Here is a 20,565-nt window from a genome sequence, read left to right on the forward strand (position 1 = left end):
GGAGAGTTACACCACTGGCTGATGGCTTGATCGTAGCCTTGCGAGAGCACTCAGGTCAAATATTTTTGATGAAATTTAGCATCCATATTGAGAGTTTCTATAAGTTTAAAATATACATGATTCTAAGGACAGTATGAAAAATAAGAATGTAAAATATCTCACTTATAATTTCATAATATTGATTATATGTTGAGATTATAATGTTTTAGATATATGAATAAAAGAAAATGAATCATTTAAATTAATTTACTTGCTTCAGTTCAATTCAGTTCAGTCACTTAGTTGTGTCCGACTCTTTGCGACCCCATGAATTGCAGCATGCCAGGCCTCCCTGTCTATCACTAACTCCTGGAGTTCACCCAGACTCAGGTCCATCGAGTCAGTGATGCCATTCAGCCATCCTATCCCCTGTCATCCTCTTCTCCTCCTGCCCCCAACCCCTCCCACCATGGGGTTCTTTCCAATGGGTCAACTCTTCGCATGAGGTGGCCAAAGTACTGGAGTTTCAGCTTTAGCATCATTCCTTCCAAAGAAATCCCAGGACTGATCTCCTTCAGAATGGGCTGGTTGGATCTCCCTGCAGTCCAAGGAACTCTCAAGAGTCTTCTCCAACACCACAGTTCAAAAGCATCAATTCTTTGGCGCTCAGCTTTCTTCACAGTCCAACTCTCACATCCATACATGACCACTGGAGAAACCATAGCCTTGACTAGATGGACCTTTGTTGGCAAAGTAATGTCTCTGCTTTTGAATATGCTATCTAGGTTGGTCATGACTTTCCTTCCAAGGAGTAAGCGTCTTTTAATTTCATGGCTGCAGTCATCATCTACAGTGATTTTGGACCCCAAAAAATAAAGTCTGACACTGTTTCCACTGTTTCCCCATCTATTTCCCATGAAGTGTTGGGACGAGATGCCATGATCTTCGTTTTCTGAATGTTGAGCTTTAAGCCAACTTTTTTACTCTCCACTTTCACTTTCATCAAGAGGCTTTTGAGTTCCTCTTCACTTTCTGCCATAAGGGTGGTGTCATCTGCATATCTAAGGTTATTGATATTTCTCCCGACAATCTTGATTCCAGTTTGTGTTTCTTCCAGTCCAGCGTTTCTCATGATGTACTCTGCATATAAGTTAAATAAGCAGGGTGACAATATACAGCCTTGACGTACTCCTTTTCCTATTTGGAACCAGTCTGTTGTTCCATGTCCAGTTCTAACTGTTGCTTCCCGACCTGCATACAGATTTCTCAAGAGGCAGGTCAGGTGGTCTGGTATTCCCATCTCTTTCAGAATTTTCCACAGTTTATTTTGATCCACACAGTCAAAGTCTTTGGCATAGTCAATAAAGCAGAAATAGATGTTTACTTTGGCTTTTAAATGGTCCCTGCTACAGACTCAGAAACAGTCTTATCCCCATGAGGCTTCTAGAAAATTTTAAATTATGTATATGGCTCAGATTAAGTTTCTATTGCGTGGCTCTGGATGATATCTTCTTCCTCCAAAAATTATTTATTTTTGCATCTATTAGGCACTAAGATTAGATCACTTTTGTTCGATCTGGACCGGAGCTGATTCAAAGCCGAGTTTCATTGTTTGTGAAGGTTGGCCAGTTATGATTTCCTGACAAACAATCCAGTGGAAAAGAGGGCTGCTGTTGTTGCTGCTAAGTTGCTTCAGTCGTGTCCGACTCTGTGCAACCCCATAGACGGCAGCCCACCAGACTCCCCTGTCCCTGGGATTCTCCAGGCAAGAACACTGGAGTGGGTTGCCATTTCCTTCTCCAATGCATGAAAGTGAAAAGTGAAAGTGAAGTCTCTCAGTCATGTCCAACTCTCAGCGACCCCATGGACTGCAGCCTACCAAGCTCCTCTGCCCATGGGATTTTCCAGGCAAGAGTACTGGAATGGGGTGCCATTGCCTTCTCCAGAAAAGAGGGCAAAAGCTGTCAAAAAGCACTTCTTTTTTTTTTTTTTTTTTTTTTGAGCAGAGAGAGTGTAATTTTATTTTTTTTTAATTTAGCTTTATTTATTTTAATTGGAGGATAATTACAATATTGTTGGGGCCCAGAGTGAGGTACTCTGCCCGTGACAACGGTCATGAGGAAGGAGGCTCGACATACGCAAAGGTGGGATCGAGCCTCAGGAGTCCCCCTGGAAAACCTGGAGCATCTACCCCCATAACCAGACCCTGCCTACTTTACTACTTTGTGCTCATCTACACCCCTGACTTTACGGGGGGCAGTCCCCCACCACCTCTTTTGGAGAAGGAGTTAACTTAGAGCTCCAGTTAATAATAATTCCTGGGCGTGAGAGGAGTGTTTCAACCTACAAACTCCTCTGAAGGTTCTCTAGCCTGCCTGACAGGCTTGTCTCGCCACATGTGATTGCTCACAGCCTCCCAACCGTGAGAGGCACGAGATGCTTTAAACCTTCTAAAAACAGGTTCCTTAGAAAAGTTAGAAAACTATTAGTATAAGTACAATGGGCTGATTAGAAATTGTATTGGTGAAGGGTTTTTCATTTGTTGAGCCAATGTTTGTTGCTAAGTCTCCACGTCCCCTGCCCTTACACACATTAATGAATATATAGAAGAAATAAGTATTAACCTTTGATATAAATCACGTTACACCTTAGGCTAAGAAAATTCTTTCCTTAACTAAAACCCACTACACCTTCACCCTATAGGAATGTAACTTTATTTGGGTGGCGTCTGTTTTAAGAATACTCACCCTTGGAGAAAAAAGTGTTCTGGTTGACTGACCACTGTCACAAGGAGAGGGTCATAAATTGTCAGCAGGCCCCCTGACCAGAAGATGATGTAACACCCCTAAGACCTCTGTATACATTTGTATGAAGCACCTGACTTTGATAAAAGTCAGGACTGCTGACCCCGCGTGACTTTTGCATAACATCTCAGTGTATAAAAGTAGACCATGGAAAAAATAAAGAATGGGGATCAGTTTCTCGAAATACTGGTCTCCCCATGTCTCTCTCTCTTTCACTCTGGCTGAGTCTCCATCTGGCGCGCGGAACCCACCATGCTTACTAATTATGCCTGGGCTTCTAAGATCCGACCAGGGAGGCCTCAGTGTCTCCTCTCCTTCGGGAGAATGGAAGGATGCCTGTGGCCTACGTAAGTGGTGCAAACTTCTTGTCTTGAAGTTTTATTGATCTCCCGCGTAAACCAAGCTACTCAGCCTCTTTTCTCCACTGAATTTTCCTACTGAGCTATCCTTATTCTATTACTCTTTATATCTTTAATTAATATCTAATTGAAGCTATTGTATCCTGACCCTCGCCGACGCCGTCCCCGCTTCGAATACCCTGGATCAGCCGGGGCTGGACCCCGGCACAATATTGTATTGGTTTTGCCATACATCAACATGAATCCGCCACGGGTGTACACGTGTTCCCCATCCTGAACCCCCCTCCCTCCTCCCTCCCCGTACCATCGCTCTGGGTCATCCCAGTGCACCAGCCTCAAGCATCCTGTATCCTGATCAAACCTGGACTGGCGATCATTTCTTATATGATATTATACATGTTTCAATGCCATTCTCCCAGATCATCCCACCCTCTCCCTCTCCCACAGAGTCCGAAAGACTGTTCTAAACATCTGTGTCTCTTTTGCTGTCTCGCATACAGGGTTATCGTTACCATCTTTCTAAATTCCATATGTATGTGTTAGTATACTGTATTGGTGTTTTTCTTTCTGGCTTACTTCACTCTGTATAATATGCTCCAGTTTCAGCACTTCTTAAAGACAAAATACAACTGGCCACTTAATATGTGAAAAGATATCCAACTGCAGTTTTAACTGGAATTAAAGAACCAAGTAAAAATATTGCCATTTCTCAAACTTCAGTTTGTAAAAGTTAAAGATATTCATTTATAACAACCCTTTATGAAAGGGACGTGGTAAACAGACACTGTGATAACTTAGTGGATGTACACATTAGTGCTAAGTGTCATGGGGTAGATAGAGTGGTGGAGGTGGTGGTGGTAAAGCTCTCAAAATCTTTTCTGGACTCATCCTCATGAAAAAGGTCACCTAGAAAATTATATCAAAGGTCATTTAATGTGAAGAACCCTGGAGATATGATCTCGTCCCAGTTCTTTATGGAACAAGTCCAGCCACAGAGAAGCATTTTCTAAGGTCACAGAATGGTGGTTACAGCCCACACTCAGGGTTGTCATTCTCAAGAATGTTTCCCCTTGAAAACATTCTCTTTAGCCCAAAGTGTCTGGAAACCCAAGAGTATCAGGAAAGAGACCGATTTCATCTGTGTTCTTTAGACTGTCACCAGGCACTGCACCCAGAGGCAGGGAGGCTCTTGATTTTGACGGCCCAGTGGGGTTATGGAGGATGAAGCCTCAGCACACACATCTTCCCTCACTCTTCTCCATTTCTCAGTCCTGCCCCCTGTCTTTCTAGGATCATCTCCTAGCCAGAGGAAGCAGAAGAGGAATACCTAAACTGCCTTGTATCATTACACCTTCATCAAAACTTAAACTTTTCTTTTCCTGGTTGGATGGCTGGGGCCCAACAGTAACATCAAAGGTGCTAGTTATTCCATGGCCATATGCTAATAGGAAGTGATTCTATAGATGAATTTTATTCTCATCTCCCCTCCTATTCATTTCATTTTCTCGACACCCATCCTTGACCTCATCAGCATTCCTTAGGCATCTAGTTTGATACCCTTAATTCTCTCATCCTTTCTCACCTCCCATCCTCTCATGTCCTTTTCCTAATTTCCATTTTTCCTGCTTATTTCTTTTGCTCACCATCCTGTCCCATCCCTCCACATATCCTCATTTTCATCTTCAGTCCTCCACTCCCAAGTCTTTCCTACTTCTCACTCTCATACCTTTCCTTCCTATCTTTATCTGAGCCTACCCTTCCAGTTTCTCGACTCCAAGAGGAGATTACAAAGAAGACATGCTCCAGGTGTAGCCATGGACAGGAGTAGAGAAACTATTTTTCCAGGTTAATGCCTTTGTGGGAAATTTCCTTCAACCCAGAAAGGGCAGAAAAGGAAGGAACCTATCACCCCTCATGTCAGTGACTGCCTTTCTACAAGTACCTGCCACAGGGCACCCTGAACATCAGAGTTTCTAAGGCTGTAGATAAGTGGGTTCAGCATGGGATTGATCATTGTGTTGAAAACTCCAACTCCCTTATCCTTGTCTGAAGCCTCCTCTGAACCCAGGCGCATGTAGTTGAACATACCAGTCCCATAGAAGAGGCAGACCACAGTGAGGTGGGAGCCACACGTGGAGAAGGCTTTCTTCCTGCCCTCTGCTGAGCGGAGTCGTACAACTGCAGCTGCCACGTGGATGTAGGAGCTGATGATGAGACCCGCAGTTGTACCTACCATTATGAAACTCATGCCAAAGAGCAGCAGCTCATTGAGAAGAGTGCTGGAGCAGGAGAGCTGGAAGAGCTGTGGGAGGTCACAGTAGAAGTGATTGACCTCGTTGGGACCACAGAAGTTAAGGGTGGTTAGGGCAATAGTGTGGGTCAGTGCATTGGTGAAGGCACAAGCCCAGGACACAACCACTAGTATCCTCTGGACCGTCTGCCTCATGCGAGTTCTGTAGGTGAGAGGTCGGCAGATGGCCAAGAATCGATCATAGGCCATGGCTGTCAACAGGAAGCAGTCCATCCCAGCCAGAAGGTGGAAGAAGAAGAGCTGGGAGAGGCAGCCTGCATAGGGAACTGTGCGCTTGTGGGACAGGGGATGACCCAACATGGCAGGAACAGTGACGGTGATGCACCCAATGTCCAGCAACGATAGATTCCCCAAGAAGAAGTACATGGAGGTGTGGAGTTTGGGTTCCACCAAGATGGCGGCCAGGATGCTGAGGTTGCCCCCGACAGTGACCAGGTAGGCAAAGAGGAAGAGTACGAAGACCATAGGCTGTAGATTGTCTGTTTCCACTAAGCCCAGTAAAATAAATTCAGTTACAGCTGTCCTGTTGGTTCTAGCTTCTGGCTGCATGAGTCTCTGTAAGGAAATGTCGCAGGAGTGGAAGTTTCAATCTACCTAATCTACTTATTCAACATAAATATGTTAAACCATATATGTTCAGAGCCCCATGGTAAGTTCCTAGCTGTCTGGGTGATGGTTTTCCCACTCCCTGGGGTCACTTACACCTCACCCACTGACCTCCTTCATCCCTCCATGTCTTTACCCTGCTCTTGGCTGAGATGCCCAAACCACCAGAACTTTGTCCCTCCCATCTTCTCCCAGTTGAAAAATGTTAGAATACTTGGGGAAATAAATTCACATAAAAGCAAACTTCCTCTTTGAATACAGTGAGACTAAAATGTAAATACCATAACTTACTCTGAGGGATCAGCCCAAACCAACAAACAGATTTCAAAATAGAAAAATTAATGGTATTTGGAGAGAAATATCCAGAAAGCATTTGAAAACACCACCCAGGTTCCAAGACTTCTAGACATAATGACGATCAAGCCAAGGTATTGCAAGAGTCAGAAAGAAGATAGCCATAACTGGGGGTATCAGGAACTCCAGCCCTTTCTCCAAGGTGGGGGACATAGTCCGAAGAATAAAATTAAAAATCTTTATGTCAATAAATTGCTAGTATTATTTGCTAGTATTGTTGCCCTTCGGAGGAGGCAGTGGGAACCCACTCCAGTACTCTTGCCTGGAAAATCCCGTGGATGGAGGAGCCTGGTAGGCTGCAGTCCATGGGGTCACTGAGTCAGACATGACTGAGTGACTTCACTTTCACGCATTGGAGAAGGAAATGGCAACCCACTCCAGTGTTCTTGCCTGGAGAATCCCAGGGACAGAGGAGCCTAGTGGGCTGCTGTCTATGGGGTCGCACAGAGTCGGACACGACTGAGGTGGCTTAGCAGCATTGTTGCTCTTTAAGCCCTTACATGAGACTTTGAATAGTGGCTTATTTTAAAATAATGTATTCTTTTCATAGTATCGGCTACTTGCTTCTGGAATCAAAATTTTGAGCATGACCTGTGGATTGGTTGCTACTAGATGCCGTTAGTTTTCTTTACAGCAAAATCACCCATCTTGCACTTGGCCTTGTTTCGGGCATGGTGGACTGACCAGTAGCTCTAACGGCATGTATGCATGCTCTGTAGCATCCAACTCTTTGTGACCTCTTGAACTGTAGCTGCCAGGCTCCTCTGTCCATGGGATTTCCCAAGCAAGAATACTGTACCTCTTATGTACGTGCATAATAGAGAACCAGATTGAGCTAAGTCTTTCAGATCTTATAGTAAATTCTTGATAAAAAAAAAAAAAAAAATCCGTGTCTCTCTACTGCCCATGGAATAGGCAGAGCCACGGCTTCACTAAGAGTAACATTGTTTCCCTGCATAGAATGCACTGGATCAGAGGCTGGAAAGTCAGAACAGAAGGGAAAGGGTGATGAGAGCCTGAGCTTGAGTGAAAATTGGATATGGTGATCTCTAAGATAGCCTTAAAATTCTGAGATCACATGATCGGTGAGATATGGGGATCATGTTCAGGCTGATGATCATTGATGAAATTGATAATTGATAAATACAGATAGGCAAATCCGTGGATGGAGACTAGTTCTTTTCATATATTATATTAAGGAGCAATGACCTGCTCTCTGTTTTTGCTTTGGAGTCCATTTTGACCCAAACATTGATTGTAACCCGGTGGTTTTCTAACCTCCTTTCTCATGCTGTTTTCTGTACTGGCGATGACTTCCTTCCAACTCCACATGCCCAGGTATTTCAAGAGTTGACACCAATGCTCACTTATGAATGAAACCTCCCTGAAAACTTCTCCATTTCAAAAGGAGCTCTGTCTCTCCTAAACTTCCACTACACATTATTTTATTGAACTTATTACAGTTTCCCTTCTAGCTAAGTTATTTTTCTGTAGAGTATATCTCCCCTAGTTCTCTGTAAGCTACTCGAGGACAAAAATATTAATACATGTTTGACTCAGTTTTGCAGTAACAGTACTTAGCACAATACTTCCCTTATGGTATATCCTCAATATTTTTAAATAAATCAATGGATGAGTCAAGTGTTCATAGGAATCAGAGAAAGAAAACATCAGTATGAGCTAGAGTTCTCATGGAAGGGTCTCTGGTTGTATTGGAATCTGGGATAGAATTTTATGTGTGTGCATGCTTAGGCGCTCAGTTGTATCCAGCTCTTTGCAACCCCATGGACTGCAGCCCTCCAGGCTCCTGTCCATGGGATTCTCCAGGCAAGAATTTTATGGATTAGTATAGTTTAAGGAAGTTCCAGGGGCAGGTGCATGTGCAAGGCTGCTGCAAGGACTACTGATTTCTTTGGTTTTGATGGGACAAGCAGATAGAAATCTACCCTGACATGTTCCTTGTCATGTAAACCACTCATAATAATAAGGCCCTTAGGAGAGGTGTACCTTACAGACAAGCAAGTTATGGCCAGGCATAGAAGAGCAATAGAACAGCTGCTGACAACTCTCAGTTGGCTGGAGATGCAGCTTGTTTGAAATCAGAGGGATTCTGGGATGAACTCAGATCTTACAGAGACGTCTAGAGTGCCTTATGGGTATCATGCCCATCACTGAGAATTACCACTCTCAGGGCTTCATAATGAGCCTCGATTTCTCCCTACTGAGCCATGACAAACTCCTACTCTGGAATTCCACCCAACTCCTCCAACATTCCAGTGATGAAACAGTTTAGCAAAGCCTCTGACTGGAGTCAAGTTTCTAACTACCTGATGAAGTGGGTCCTGTGCAGCAAACTGGACTCAGTGAATCCCCCTAATACTTACTCCTAAGAGTTGCAGGGGCTTCCGTGAGAGCTCAGCTGGTAAAGAATCTGCCTGCAATTCAGGATACCCCAACTGGATACTCGGGTTGGGAAGATCCCGTAGAGAAGGGATAGGCTACCTATTCCAATATGCTTGGGCTTCCCTGGTGGCTCAGATAGTAAAGAATCTGCCCCCAATGTGGGAGACCTGGGTTTAATCCCTGGGTTGGGAAGATCCCCTGGAGGAAGGAATGGCAACCCACTCCAGTATGCTTGCCTGGAGAATCCCCATGGACAGAGGAGCCTGGCGAGCTAGAGTCTGTGTGGTCGTAAAGAGCAGGACGAGAGACTAAGCACAGCACAAGCGTTGCAGAGAGCAGGCTTCATCCAAGAGAAGGAGACATGGACAAAAGGGCCCAGAAAAGGAGCCAAGATCTTTGGGTTACAGTCCCAGATCTTCTAAAAAGGCTCCCCGCTTCAGGGGCATCAGTTGCACCAAGTATAAAAGCAGTTTGAGCTGATGGCAGCAGAAGCCCCATTTCTGTTTTGTAAGAGCAGAGGAAGAACCTGCTCTTACAAAGTGATGACTCTTACAGAGTGAGGCCTATGAGTACTCACCCTGGCACAGGCATAGACACCAGAGGGTGTTTGCAGGAGAAGATGAGGAGCTCTGCAGACCTATCCACCTAGCAATCTGGGAAGAGGCTTTGTATAAGAAAATGAAAGACATTTTAGGACTGTCTTCTCAATGGTATCCCCTGGGGGCCTCAGAAATTAGCCCTCCCAGGAAAGCAGAGACAAAGTGGGGAGAGAGACAAGTTGTTTTATAAACAACTCAAGCTCTTCATAAATATAGCAGCAGTGCCTCATACCTTCTCGTATTTAGACTTTCCTTGAGAAAAAAAAAAAGCTTATCTCTAGCCTTGGCTTTATGGCAGGTCACTAAGTCAAGTGATACATAGCCCACTAATGGTGGGGTTGCTGAGGTCTGCAGGACTTGCCCATATTCTCCAAGTCACCCAGGAAGTTAGAGGTGTAATTGAGACTAGGTATGGGTTTCCTGAGGGTGCAGTTTTCTTTCTCAGAAGTCAGCCCCAAGCAGGGCCTATGAGCAGAGAGCAGCTAATTTCCAGACTTGCTGTGGACCTGGGGATGTGGAGGAAGCCCCAGCAGAGAGGAAGGGGGAGAAGCTTGCTTCCAATCCAGTTTCCTAATGAGTCCTCAAGAATGTGGGGCTTCCTCCCTCAGAGCCTCATTAGTGGGGCCCCTGGGACTGTATCTTGGGGATCCTGTAATGATTCTGGAAGTGCTGGTAAAAGAGGGATGTTGAGGGACTTCCCTGGCAGTTCAGACGTAAAGAATTCGCTTGCCAACACAGGGGACATGGGTTCAATCCCTGGTTGGGGAAGATCCCACATGCCAAGAAGCAACAGAGCCTGTGTGCCACAACTATTGCACCTGTGCTCTAGAGCCCTGGAGCCACAACTACTGAGCCCATGCATTGCAGCTACTGAAGACTTCATGCCCTAGAGCCGCTGCTCCATAAAGTAAGCCACAGCAAGGAGAAGCCCGCTACTGCAGTAAGAGAGTAGCTCCCATTCACCGCAACTAGAGAAAGCCTGTGCACAGTAATGAAGACCCAGCACACTCAAAAATAAATAAATAAAATTATTTTTTTAAGTTTCACTCACTTAAAAAAAAATAAAAAGAATTACGTTGAGCTCGAAGGACTCCTGGTTAGGTCTCAGCATACTCTAAGAAAGGAAATACCATTTATGTCCAAAAAGAAACAACTTACTCATTAACAATAATTCCCATAACTGGCTGTGGTAGGGCCCCAAAGATATGCAGGTACTAATCCCTGAAATCAACTTTAAATCATGTAAAAGGAACTTTGTAAGTGTGATTGTTAGGGGTCTTCATCTGGGGAGATTATCCTGGATTATCCAAGTGGGCCCTGTGTGATGTGTAATCATAAGAGTCCTTTTAAGAGAGAGGTGGAGAGATATTTGACTACAGAAATGAAAAAGGCAATGTGGGGACTTCCCTGGCAGTCCAGTGGTTAAGATGCCAAGCTTCCATTGCAGGGGGTGCAGGTTTGAATCCTGGTCAGGGAACTAAGAGCCCACATGCCACAGGCCATGGCCAAGAAAACAATGTGATGATAGACATGAGACTGGAGTGATGTGGCCACAAGCCAAGGAATGCCAGAAGCCACCTGAAACTGGAGAAGACATGGAATAGATTTCCCCTGGAGCCTCCCAGGAGAACTCTTCCTGCTGACATCGCGAAGTTAGCCCTGTAGGACTCATTTTTGACTTTTGGTCTCCAGGACCTTGAGAAGATACATTTCTGTTAAAGTCACTAGATTTGTGGTACTTTGTTACAGCAGCAACAGGAAATGAATATACTGGCCAATATATCCTGGCAGGAACTGGAATTTCCTCCATTTTATAGAGGAGCAGTGTGGGAGTGGATCATGAGGGCCCAAGGAGTGGAGTAGAACATAAGGCTGAACAGGGAGAGTTCATTGACATGGGATCACCTGTCATGATTCAGGATTTAACATCCAGGCAAGGGTGCCTGGGGCTGGTTGTAATAGACTGCCAAAGCGTTGGTTATAGGGCCTCTTCAAGATCTGGCAGACAGGGATTTCCCTGGTGGTCCAGTAGTTAAGGCTCCATGCACCCAGGGCAGGGGGCTGGGTTTGATCGCTGGTCAGGGAACGATCTCACATGCTACAATCAAGTGCCGCATGCCGCAACTAAAGATCCTGAATGCCACAACTAAGACCTGGGGAAGCCAAATAAATCAATAACTAGTAAAAATAAATATTATATTTTTTTAAAAAAAGATCCATCAGATCCAGTTTGGCTGGCCTACATCTGGGAAGGTGTCTTTCTCCAGGTCCCTGGGTTGGCGGAAGTGTTCCCAGCCTATGGTTTCCAGGAGTAGAAGCTGGGTTATGGGGTCACTTCAAGATCTGCAGTCAGACAGAAGTCAGTGGGCCTGCCTCTGAGAGCACAGAAGACTGTGTTTTCTGATGGGTCCCTGGACGAGCAGGTGTGTTCTTGACTTATGCCTACAAGGTGCTGGAGCCAAGTTACAAGACTGTGTCAGCATCTGCAGTTGGACCAAGGTTGGACAGTGTGTCTTAGAGGAATGGATGGGCATCACCTGCCTTGTCCCTGGGTGGGCAGAACTGGCAGCTGAGAGGGCCTAGGGATGGGCCATGGGCCAGTTCAGCATCCACAGCCAGGGCTGAGGTTGATGTGCTCATTATCTAGGACACAAGTGGGCCTGACTAATGCTAGGTTTCTTGACAGGTGTTGTTGGTGACAGAATCAAGGCCAAGAGGGGCTGTAGGTGAATCCATAGGGCTGTTTCCAGGCCTGTATCCAGGACTCCTGTCTGCAAGTCTGCCAGCTGGGCACAGTCTTGTCTTCTCAAAAGAGCCCTCTTTGGACTTGACTCCACTGGGGTCTCATAATCTCTTACCTAGGTCTCAAAGCTCCCACAAAGGCAGTTTTTGTCCAAATTATTGTTTCTAAGGGAGGAATATGAGTGAGGGAAACTCTTCTTCTTTTCTGCTATTATATATCTGTAATATCAGGCTAGTCAAGGCTATGGTTTTTCCAGTAGTCATGTATGGATGTGAGAGTTGGACTGTGAAGAAAGCTGAGTGTGGAAGAATTGATGCTTTTGAACTGTGGTGTTGGAGAAGACTCTTGAGAGTCCCTTGGACTGCAAGGAGAGCCAACCAGTCCGTTATAATGGAGATCAGTCCTGGGTGTTCTTTGGAAGGAATGATGTTGAAGCTGAAACTCCAATACTTTGGCCACCTCATGCGAAGACTTGACCCATTGGAAAAGACTCTAATGCCTGGAGGGATTGGGGGCAGGAGGAGAAGAGGACGACAGAGGATGAGATGGCTGGTTGGCATCACTGACTCGATGGACGTGAGTTTGAGTGAACTCTGGGAGTTGGTGATGGACAGGGAGGCCTGGCGCGGTGCAATTCATTGGGTCGCAAAGAGTCGGACATGACTGAGTGACTGAACTGAACTGAATATCAGGCTTCCCTAGTGGCATAGTGGTAAAGAATCCACCTGCCAGTGCAGGAGATGTGAGTTCAATCCTTGGGTTGATGAGATTTCCTGGAAAAGGAAATGGCAACCCACTCCAGTATTCTTGCCTAGGAAATCCCATGAACAGAGGAGCCCGCACCAGGGATTGAACCTGTGTCTCCTCCAATGGCAGGTGGATTCTTTACTTCTGAGACACCAGGGAAGCCCTGTTCCTTTTAAAGAATAGGATTGTTGTGGGAATGATGTCAAAGAGTGATAATGACATTCTGTATTGTTTAAACCTTTACAACATGATATATTATATATATTGGGTTGGTCAAATGTTCATTTGAGTTTTTCCTTAACAGCATATGGAAACAAACAAACTTTTTGGCTAACCCAGTGTGATACATTTTTAAGTAGCAAAGAGATTCCCAGGTTGGAATAAAAAAGAACAGACAGATTCCAAAGGAAAGGAAATCTCCCAGTTGTTAAAGAAACATTATGTTCCTGAGTTCTGGGAACCTGTGGCCTTGGTCATCTTTTATGATGCTGAACCAGCTGATGCATTCCACCCAGGGATACATCACAGAATTACCCCTCAGAATTATCCCTTGAAGTGACTTGGGATGAGTGTTCAAATGGGAAAAAGGCCAGAGGCACAGGAATTCCAGGGAGTAAACAAGTAGCTCTGTTACTTGCTATAGGTAGAAGAAATGATGGTGGAATTTGTTGTGTTTCTTCAAGGTCAACAGTGAAACAGTCTTTCTGCTCATTCCAAATCAGAGAACATTAGAGGTGAAAGAATATCGACCATTATCTTAGGCCTCTGTCAAGTTCAGGCCCAGGGAAAGTAAAGGACCCGATCAAGGTCAGGAACACTGCAGATGAGAGGAGCCTGTTGGGCTACAGTCCATGGGGTCACAGTCAGACACAACTGAGCATACATGCAATATCTCCATCTTTGCTTCTCAAATCCTTTTGCTTGAAATTATGTTTCTCCCTGTTCCTCATTTTTCATCTTCATTTCCCACAAACCCTCTGCCTCCATCCAATCTTGTTTTGCTCCTTCCCTCCTGTCCTTTCAGTCCCTTCATCCCCATAAAGTATCATGAAAAACCAATCCTGCAGGTGCAGGTCAAGGGGAAGTTTTAGGGAAATCAGTCAGAAAACACCAGTAGCACAGTAGAGATGCCAGGAATGGGCAATTAATCTAAAAGAGACCCTAGTGGTCTCGCATACAGGGTTGTCATTACCATCTTTCTAAATTCCATATATATGCATTAGTATACTGTATTGGTGTTTTTCTTTCTGGCTTACTTCACTCTGTATAATAGGCTCCAGTTTCATCCACCTCATTAGAACTGATTCAAATGTATTCTTTTTAATGGCTGACCCAGAGGGATGGTATGGGGAGGGAGGTGGGAGAGGGGTTCAGGATGGGGAACACATGTACATCTGTGGTGGATGCATGTTGATGTATGGCAAAACCAATACACTATTGTAAAGTAAAAAAAAAAAAAAGAGAGAGAGAGAGAGAGAGAGAGAGAGACCCTAATGTACTTCTCTGGTGGTCCAGTGGTTAAGACTCCAAACTTCAAATGCAGGGGGTGTGGGTTCCATCCCTGGTCAGGGAATTAAGATCCCACATGCCATGTGGTGTGGCCAAAAAATAAAAGGGGCTCTAGCAGGAAAATAGAGCTAGATAATGACAGGACTAAAGGCTAGTAGCACATGTCACCATGTGACTTGTGTTTACAGAAACATTGTCTTAGCTAGGAGGTTTGGAGACTGAGAGGGAGAATTCAGAAGAGAATTTCATGTTGATTATTCTGTTTTTTTTTAATATTTAAATAGTATTTAGGGTATAATCTTTTCAAAAGATTTGAAACATATATGGATACATGAGGAAATTTCATTCTTGTATTTTGAGAGTGATCATATTTGTTAAAGTTTTGAAATTAAAAAAAAAAATTAAGTTGTAAAAATCTTCACAGAAGTGTCATGCTTTCCCAAGTTAGTCAAGAATACATGACCATACAGTTTCCCATCTGTTCCCTCCGTACCCGGTGCTGTTGACATCTTGTGTGATGGGAGAGGAATGAGCTGCTTTTTTTGGCTTGTAGAAGCCTGACGGGAGAAATAGAGTCATCCTGATCTCTAGGCCTATATTTTGTAAAAGATTAACCATTCCTGAACTTGAAGAAGTCACATGATCACCTGGGAAGTTCCTGGGACATTCTTGCTATAAGCAACGGAAGAGTCATTCCCTATGAGACATGCACCTGAAGGCGTTCAAGGCTTCCTGGGTTTCACTTCCACCCAGAAAAGGAGCGTACAGTGACTTAAGTTGTAATTTGTCAAGGAGACAGACCAGGCAGAACCTACCTGTCCATTGCCTATATTGGGTAGGGCTCCTATGCACATTATCCCCAACCCCCCCCCCAAAAAAATCCAAAAGCTCAGGAAGATAGAGAAGGTTCTGAACCATTTGTCCCAATTACTGGCCCCAGAGAATTTTTCCTTTAGTCCAAAAAGAGAAAGGGAGAAATTGACACAAGACCTCATCACTCCAGTGACCACCTCCCCTTGATCACCCGCCGGAGGGCACCCTGAACATCAGGGTTCCTGAGGCTGTAGATGATTGGATTCAGCATGGGGTTGGCTACAGTGTTAAAAATTCCAACAGCTTTATCCTTAACTGAAAGCTTGGCTGAACCTAGTCGCATGTAGTTAAAGATACCTGAACCATAGAATATGGCAACCACAGTGAGATGGGAGCCACACGTGGAGAAGGCTTTCTTCCTGCCCTCCACTGAGCGAATTCCTAGAACCGCAGCTGCCACGTGGATGTAGGAGGTGACAACAAGAGCCAGGGGGGTACCTGCCATTATGAAACCCACGCCAAAGAGCAGCAGCTCATTGAGCTGGGTGCTGGAGCAGGAGAGCTGGAAGAGCTGTGGGAGGTCACAGTAGAAGTGGTTGATCACATTGGGACCACAGAAGTTGAGTGTGGATATGGCTACAGTGTGGGTCAGTGCATTTGAGAAGGCACAAGCCCAGGACACAGCCACCAGTATCCTCTGGACTGTCTGGCTCATGCGGGTGCTGTAAGTGAGGGGTCGGCAGATGGCCAGGAATCGGTCATAGGCCATGGCTGTCAACAAGAAGCAGTCCACCCCAACCAGAAGGTGGAAGAAGAAAAGCTGTGTGAGGCAGGCTGCATAGGGAACTGTGCGCTTGTGGGACAAGAGACGACCCAGCATCGAGGGAACGGTGACGGTGATGCACCCCATGTCCAGCACTGATAGGTTCCCCAGGAAGAAGTACATGGGGGTGTGGAGTTTGGGCTCCACCAAGATGGCTGCCAGGATGCTGAGGTTGCCCCCGACAGTGACCAGGTAGGCAAAGAGAAAGAGTACAAAGACAGCTGGCCACAGCCCTGGCGTCTCCACCAAACCCAGCAGGATGAACTCAGCAACAGCTGTTCCATTGGCCCTGGGTTTTGGCTGCATTAGTTCCTGCAAGGAAATATCCAAGAATATAAGGAATAATTATTCTTGATATATTCAAAAAGAAGAAATAGACTTCCTATGTCCTGAGCCCTCTACTAAGTTCTCCCTTTCCAAGTAAGGACTTTCCCAGCACCCAGTCCACACCATACTCATTAACTCACAACATTTGCTACAACATTCTCAGCTACATGGAATCCTTTCACCATGTAAACATACATCAAATGATCTTATTATACTTTGACAGTTTTACTTGTTGGTTATACCTATATTAGGCTAAAAAAGTAACATTTTATAAGCTTAAAAAAACTGAAAAGTCAAGGAATAGACCTAAACTAATATAGGAATTTAGTATATAATACAAGCAGCATCTTAAAGGAGTGGGAACAAGTATTATTCAATAAGTGCTTATGAGGGCAATAATATAGCTATGCTGGAAAACTATAAGTCATATACATACCTCATATATTTTCCAAAAATAAATTCTAAATGGATCAAAGTTTTAAATGAAGTGTTAAGCCATTAAAAAGAATACATTTGAATCAGTTCTAATGAGGTGGATGAAACTGGAGCCTATTATACAGAGTGAAGTAAGCCAGAAGGAAAAACACCATTACAGTATACTAACGCATATATATGGAATTTAGAAAGATGGTAACAATAACCCTGTGTACGAGACAGCAAAAGAGACACTGATGTATAGAACAGTTTTATGGACTCTGTGGGAGAGGGAGAGGGTGGGAAGAGTTGGGAGAATGGCATTGAAACATGTAAAATATCATGTATGAAACGAGATGCCAGTCCAGGTTCGCTTAGGTGCTAGAGCACTGGGACGACCCAGAGGGATGGTATGGGGAGGGAGGAGGGAGGAGGGTTCAGGATGGGGAACACATGTATACCTGTGGCGGATTCATTTTGATATTTGGCAAAACTAATACAATTATGTAAAGTTTAAAAATAAAATAAAATTTTAAAAAATGCAAAAAATAAATAAATAAATAAATGAAGTGTTAAACCACAGAGTTATTGGGGAAACGGAGAATTTAATAGTAGTAGTGCAAGGACTGAACTGAACTGAAGTGCAAGGATAACTCAAAATATAGAAAAACTTTTAATAATCAAGAGTAATGTCTCAATTATTTTAAAATTCTGGCCAACTGGCTAAATGCACCCACTTCTTCCCAAAGCTCATTCTCTGCATGCTTCTAGATTAGGGTTGGGCACAAGGGGAATTTGCATAATATCTGTAAGGCAGAAGTGAAAAGGAGAAAGGACAATTTGGCAACATCTTTCAAATTATAAATGTATTTTTCTTTTTACCTGACAATTCCATGTCTGGAAATTTATCCAACAGATATATGGTCACAGAAATGATGGTCACACAGAAATGATGCCTGTGTGAGCTTATTTGTTGCAGCATTGTTCATAATAGCAAATAACTAGAAATAATCTATCTGTTCATTATTAAAGGGGTTACTAAGTTAATTATGGAATATTTTTCCAAAGGAATATTATGCAGCTGTAGGAAATAGCTCTATCTGTGCCGATTGGAAAGATATCAAAGCAGTATTATTAAATGTAAAGTACAGCTTGTAGAATACATATACCATATACCTTGCTGCCAGCTCTTTATTTTGAAAAAGTGGTTTGTTCAACGTTAAAAAAAAAATTGTAAACGTTAAAAAAAAAATTGTAAATGAAATCCTAAAATAGATTGGGAGAAGCTGAAGGAATTTATATCCAGTGGAAATTTTAGACTACAGAATATAAGTGGTAGGAAAATGGGCCTCAAATGTGTAGATATTCTCAGTGAACTCTTTCGAAGAGGACTCAAACATCTCTTAGCAAATATTTTAACACAACTCAGTGAGATGGACTTAATCAAGTAAGTATTGTTGCTCTGAGTGTATATATTAGGATAATCCATGAACATTTTTGTTAGATAGCTCAGCACTAACAGCTCATACAAAGATAGTAATGTAGTCTTGCACTGTAGTTTTAATTGAGATGATGAAAGTATGCTTTTAATCCAGTTACTTAAAATTTCATATTATGCTAGTGAAAGCTATTTCTGTTAGGTTAGGATCTTTGTTTCTTTTGGTTCTGAAATTGTTCATATCTAAGCTACATCTTCTGGTCATAACTATAAAAACAACAGCTTAGGGGTCTGCTGTACAAGTCCAATGGGAATTTGATTTTTGTCACACTTGAAAGTATGAAGTAATTATTTTTGTTCTTTTTAGACCATTTTCAAGTTTAAAAGTGATAAAAATGCAGAAACATACAAATGGGTCTGATTATGACTATTTCTTAGAAACCTTTTACTGACTGCCCTTTCTTCCTTATCCAACCAGAGAAAACCTTTTAGGATGAGATAACAGAGAATTGCCATTGGAGAAGGCAATGGCAACCCACTCCAATACTCTTGCCTGGAAAATCCCATGGACGGGGGAGCCTGGTGGGCTGCCATCTATGGGGTTGCATAGAGTCGGACACAACTGAAGCAACTTAGCAGCAACAGAGAATTAGGGCTTCCTTAGTGGACAGAGGAGCCTGGTAAGCTGCAGTCCATGGGGTCACTAGGAGTCGGGCATGTCTGAGCAACTTCACTTTCACTTTTCACTTTCATGCACTGGAGAAGGAAATGGCAACCCACTCCAGTGTTCTTGCCTGGAGAATCCCAGGGATGGCAGAGCCTGGTGGGCTGCCGTCTATGGGGTCACACAGAGTCGGACATGACTGAAGCGACTTAGCAGTAGCAGCAGCATGCTTTGTTTGTTGTACGGCAGAAACCAACACAACATTGTAAACCAATTATCCTTCAACTAAAAATAAAAATTAAAAAACCCCACAACTCTGTGAATATGAATTGAATTGTATGCTTTAACTTGGTGAAGTGTGTGCTCAATCACTCAGTCGTGCCCAACTCTTTGCGATCTCATGGCCTGTAGCCTGCCTGGATCCTCAGTTCATGGAATTTCCCAGGCAAGAATACAGGAGTAGGTTGCCATTTCCTTCTCCAGGGGATCTTCCCGACCCAGGGATTGAACTGACAGAATTCCCTTGGAAGCTTTCCCTGCTAATAATTACAAGGAGACTTACCCTGGGCTACAACAGTGTGTAGTTTTAAGTACTTTGCGTGTGGTTAACTCATTTATTCCTCACAACCTCCCTATGAAACAGATACCATTTTAATCTGCATTTTACAGAAAGAACATGAGTCACATATAGCAAGTGGCTGAAGGCAAGGTCTTAACTAGGATATGCTGACTTTTAACCTGTTCTTAACATTTACACATACCATCAGGACACCTCAAGGATCATAAAGCCATGTCCTTCTCCAGCAACTCTCTCTCAATGTATTTCTTTTTTTTTTTTTTTCTCTCAATGTATTTCTGACCCATTCTCATGACTCAAAGACTTACTCTCATACTCATGATAGCTGTGCCCTTGTAAATCCCAGTCTTGCCTTGTAGGCTGCAGTAGCTCAAGTCCAAACCAGTGCCTTGGATGGATCATGACCGTGATCAGCAGCTGCCCCCTGATTTTCCTTTTTATTTTAAACCATGTCTTGAGATTGCAAACTCTGTGAGTTCCTAGATTCCCACCTTTGCTTATGCTATTTTCTCTGTATTGAATGTCTTTCTTCCATGTCACGTGTTCAAAATCTTCATGATTCAGCTCAAATGCTGTCTTCCTCCAGAAACACTGCCCTGATCTGTGCCCATTTTAAAGTGATATTTACATCTTCAACATTACCATTACCCTTTAATTGTAGTCTATGTGGCACTAAGCACTCTGCCTTCAGCACAGTCATTTAGTGATTTAGTCATTTAGTAATTTAAGGATGAGATTCATGGCTGACTCAACCTTAGGAACTACATGCATAAACTCATTGTAATTGTGCATCATTTTGTAAATAAATGAATAGCCGCACTGGTTGACAAAGAGGTTTTCTGGCCAAAAGGGCCTCATTGTGGGCTAAGGTGGTAAGGAAAGGATTTGTGGACAAGTGTGAATTGTGCTAGACTTTGAAGGATTGACATGATTTGGAGGAAGTCGAGTCGAGTGAAAGGCACAGGGAGACTGCTGTAGGGATAGGGATGATTCCTCCATTTGTCTCGATAGGCATGCAGTGGTTGTAGCATCCATGCACTGACATATAGCTCTTTGTATGAACACATTTTCTACAATCAGAAGAGGGACTCTTCA

General features: G+C 43.7%; 2 protein-coding genes across 2 annotated transcripts; both read right to left on the bottom strand.

The window, feature by feature from the left end:
- Window positions 1–5,054: 5,054 nt before the first annotated feature.
- LOC109573562 (olfactory receptor 3A2-like) lies at window positions 5,055–6,002 on the bottom strand. The gene has a single exon (XM_019980808.2). It carries the CDS (start codon window positions 6,000–6,002, stop codon window positions 5,055–5,057), a length of 948 nt encoding a protein of 315 aa, XP_019836367.2.
- A 9,406-nt stretch (window positions 6,003–15,408) lies between these two features.
- On the bottom strand, window positions 15,409–16,356 carry LOC109573536 (olfactory receptor 3A1). Its single transcript, XM_019980783.2, has one exon. It carries the CDS (start codon window positions 16,354–16,356, stop codon window positions 15,409–15,411), a length of 948 nt encoding a protein of 315 aa, XP_019836342.2.
- Between the last annotated feature and the right edge of the window lie 4,209 nt (window positions 16,357–20,565).

The sequence above is a fragment of the Bos indicus genome, chromosome 19 (assembly GCF_029378745.1).
Source record: "Bos indicus isolate NIAB-ARS_2022 breed Sahiwal x Tharparkar chromosome 19, NIAB-ARS_B.indTharparkar_mat_pri_1.0, whole genome shotgun sequence".
In the NCBI taxonomy this organism is placed as follows: Eukaryota; Metazoa; Chordata; class Mammalia; order Artiodactyla; family Bovidae; genus Bos; species Bos indicus.

What these genes read in the sequence shown, in the direction of transcription:
- LOC109573536 (XM_019980783.2), bottom strand. Translation starts at nt 16,356, where the DNA reads ATGCAGCCAAAACCCAGGGCCAATGGAACAGCTGTTGCTGAGTTCATC.
- LOC109573562 (XM_019980808.2), bottom strand. Translation starts at nt 6,002, where the DNA reads ATGCAGCCAGAAGCTAGAACCAACAGGACAGCTGTAACTGAATTTATT.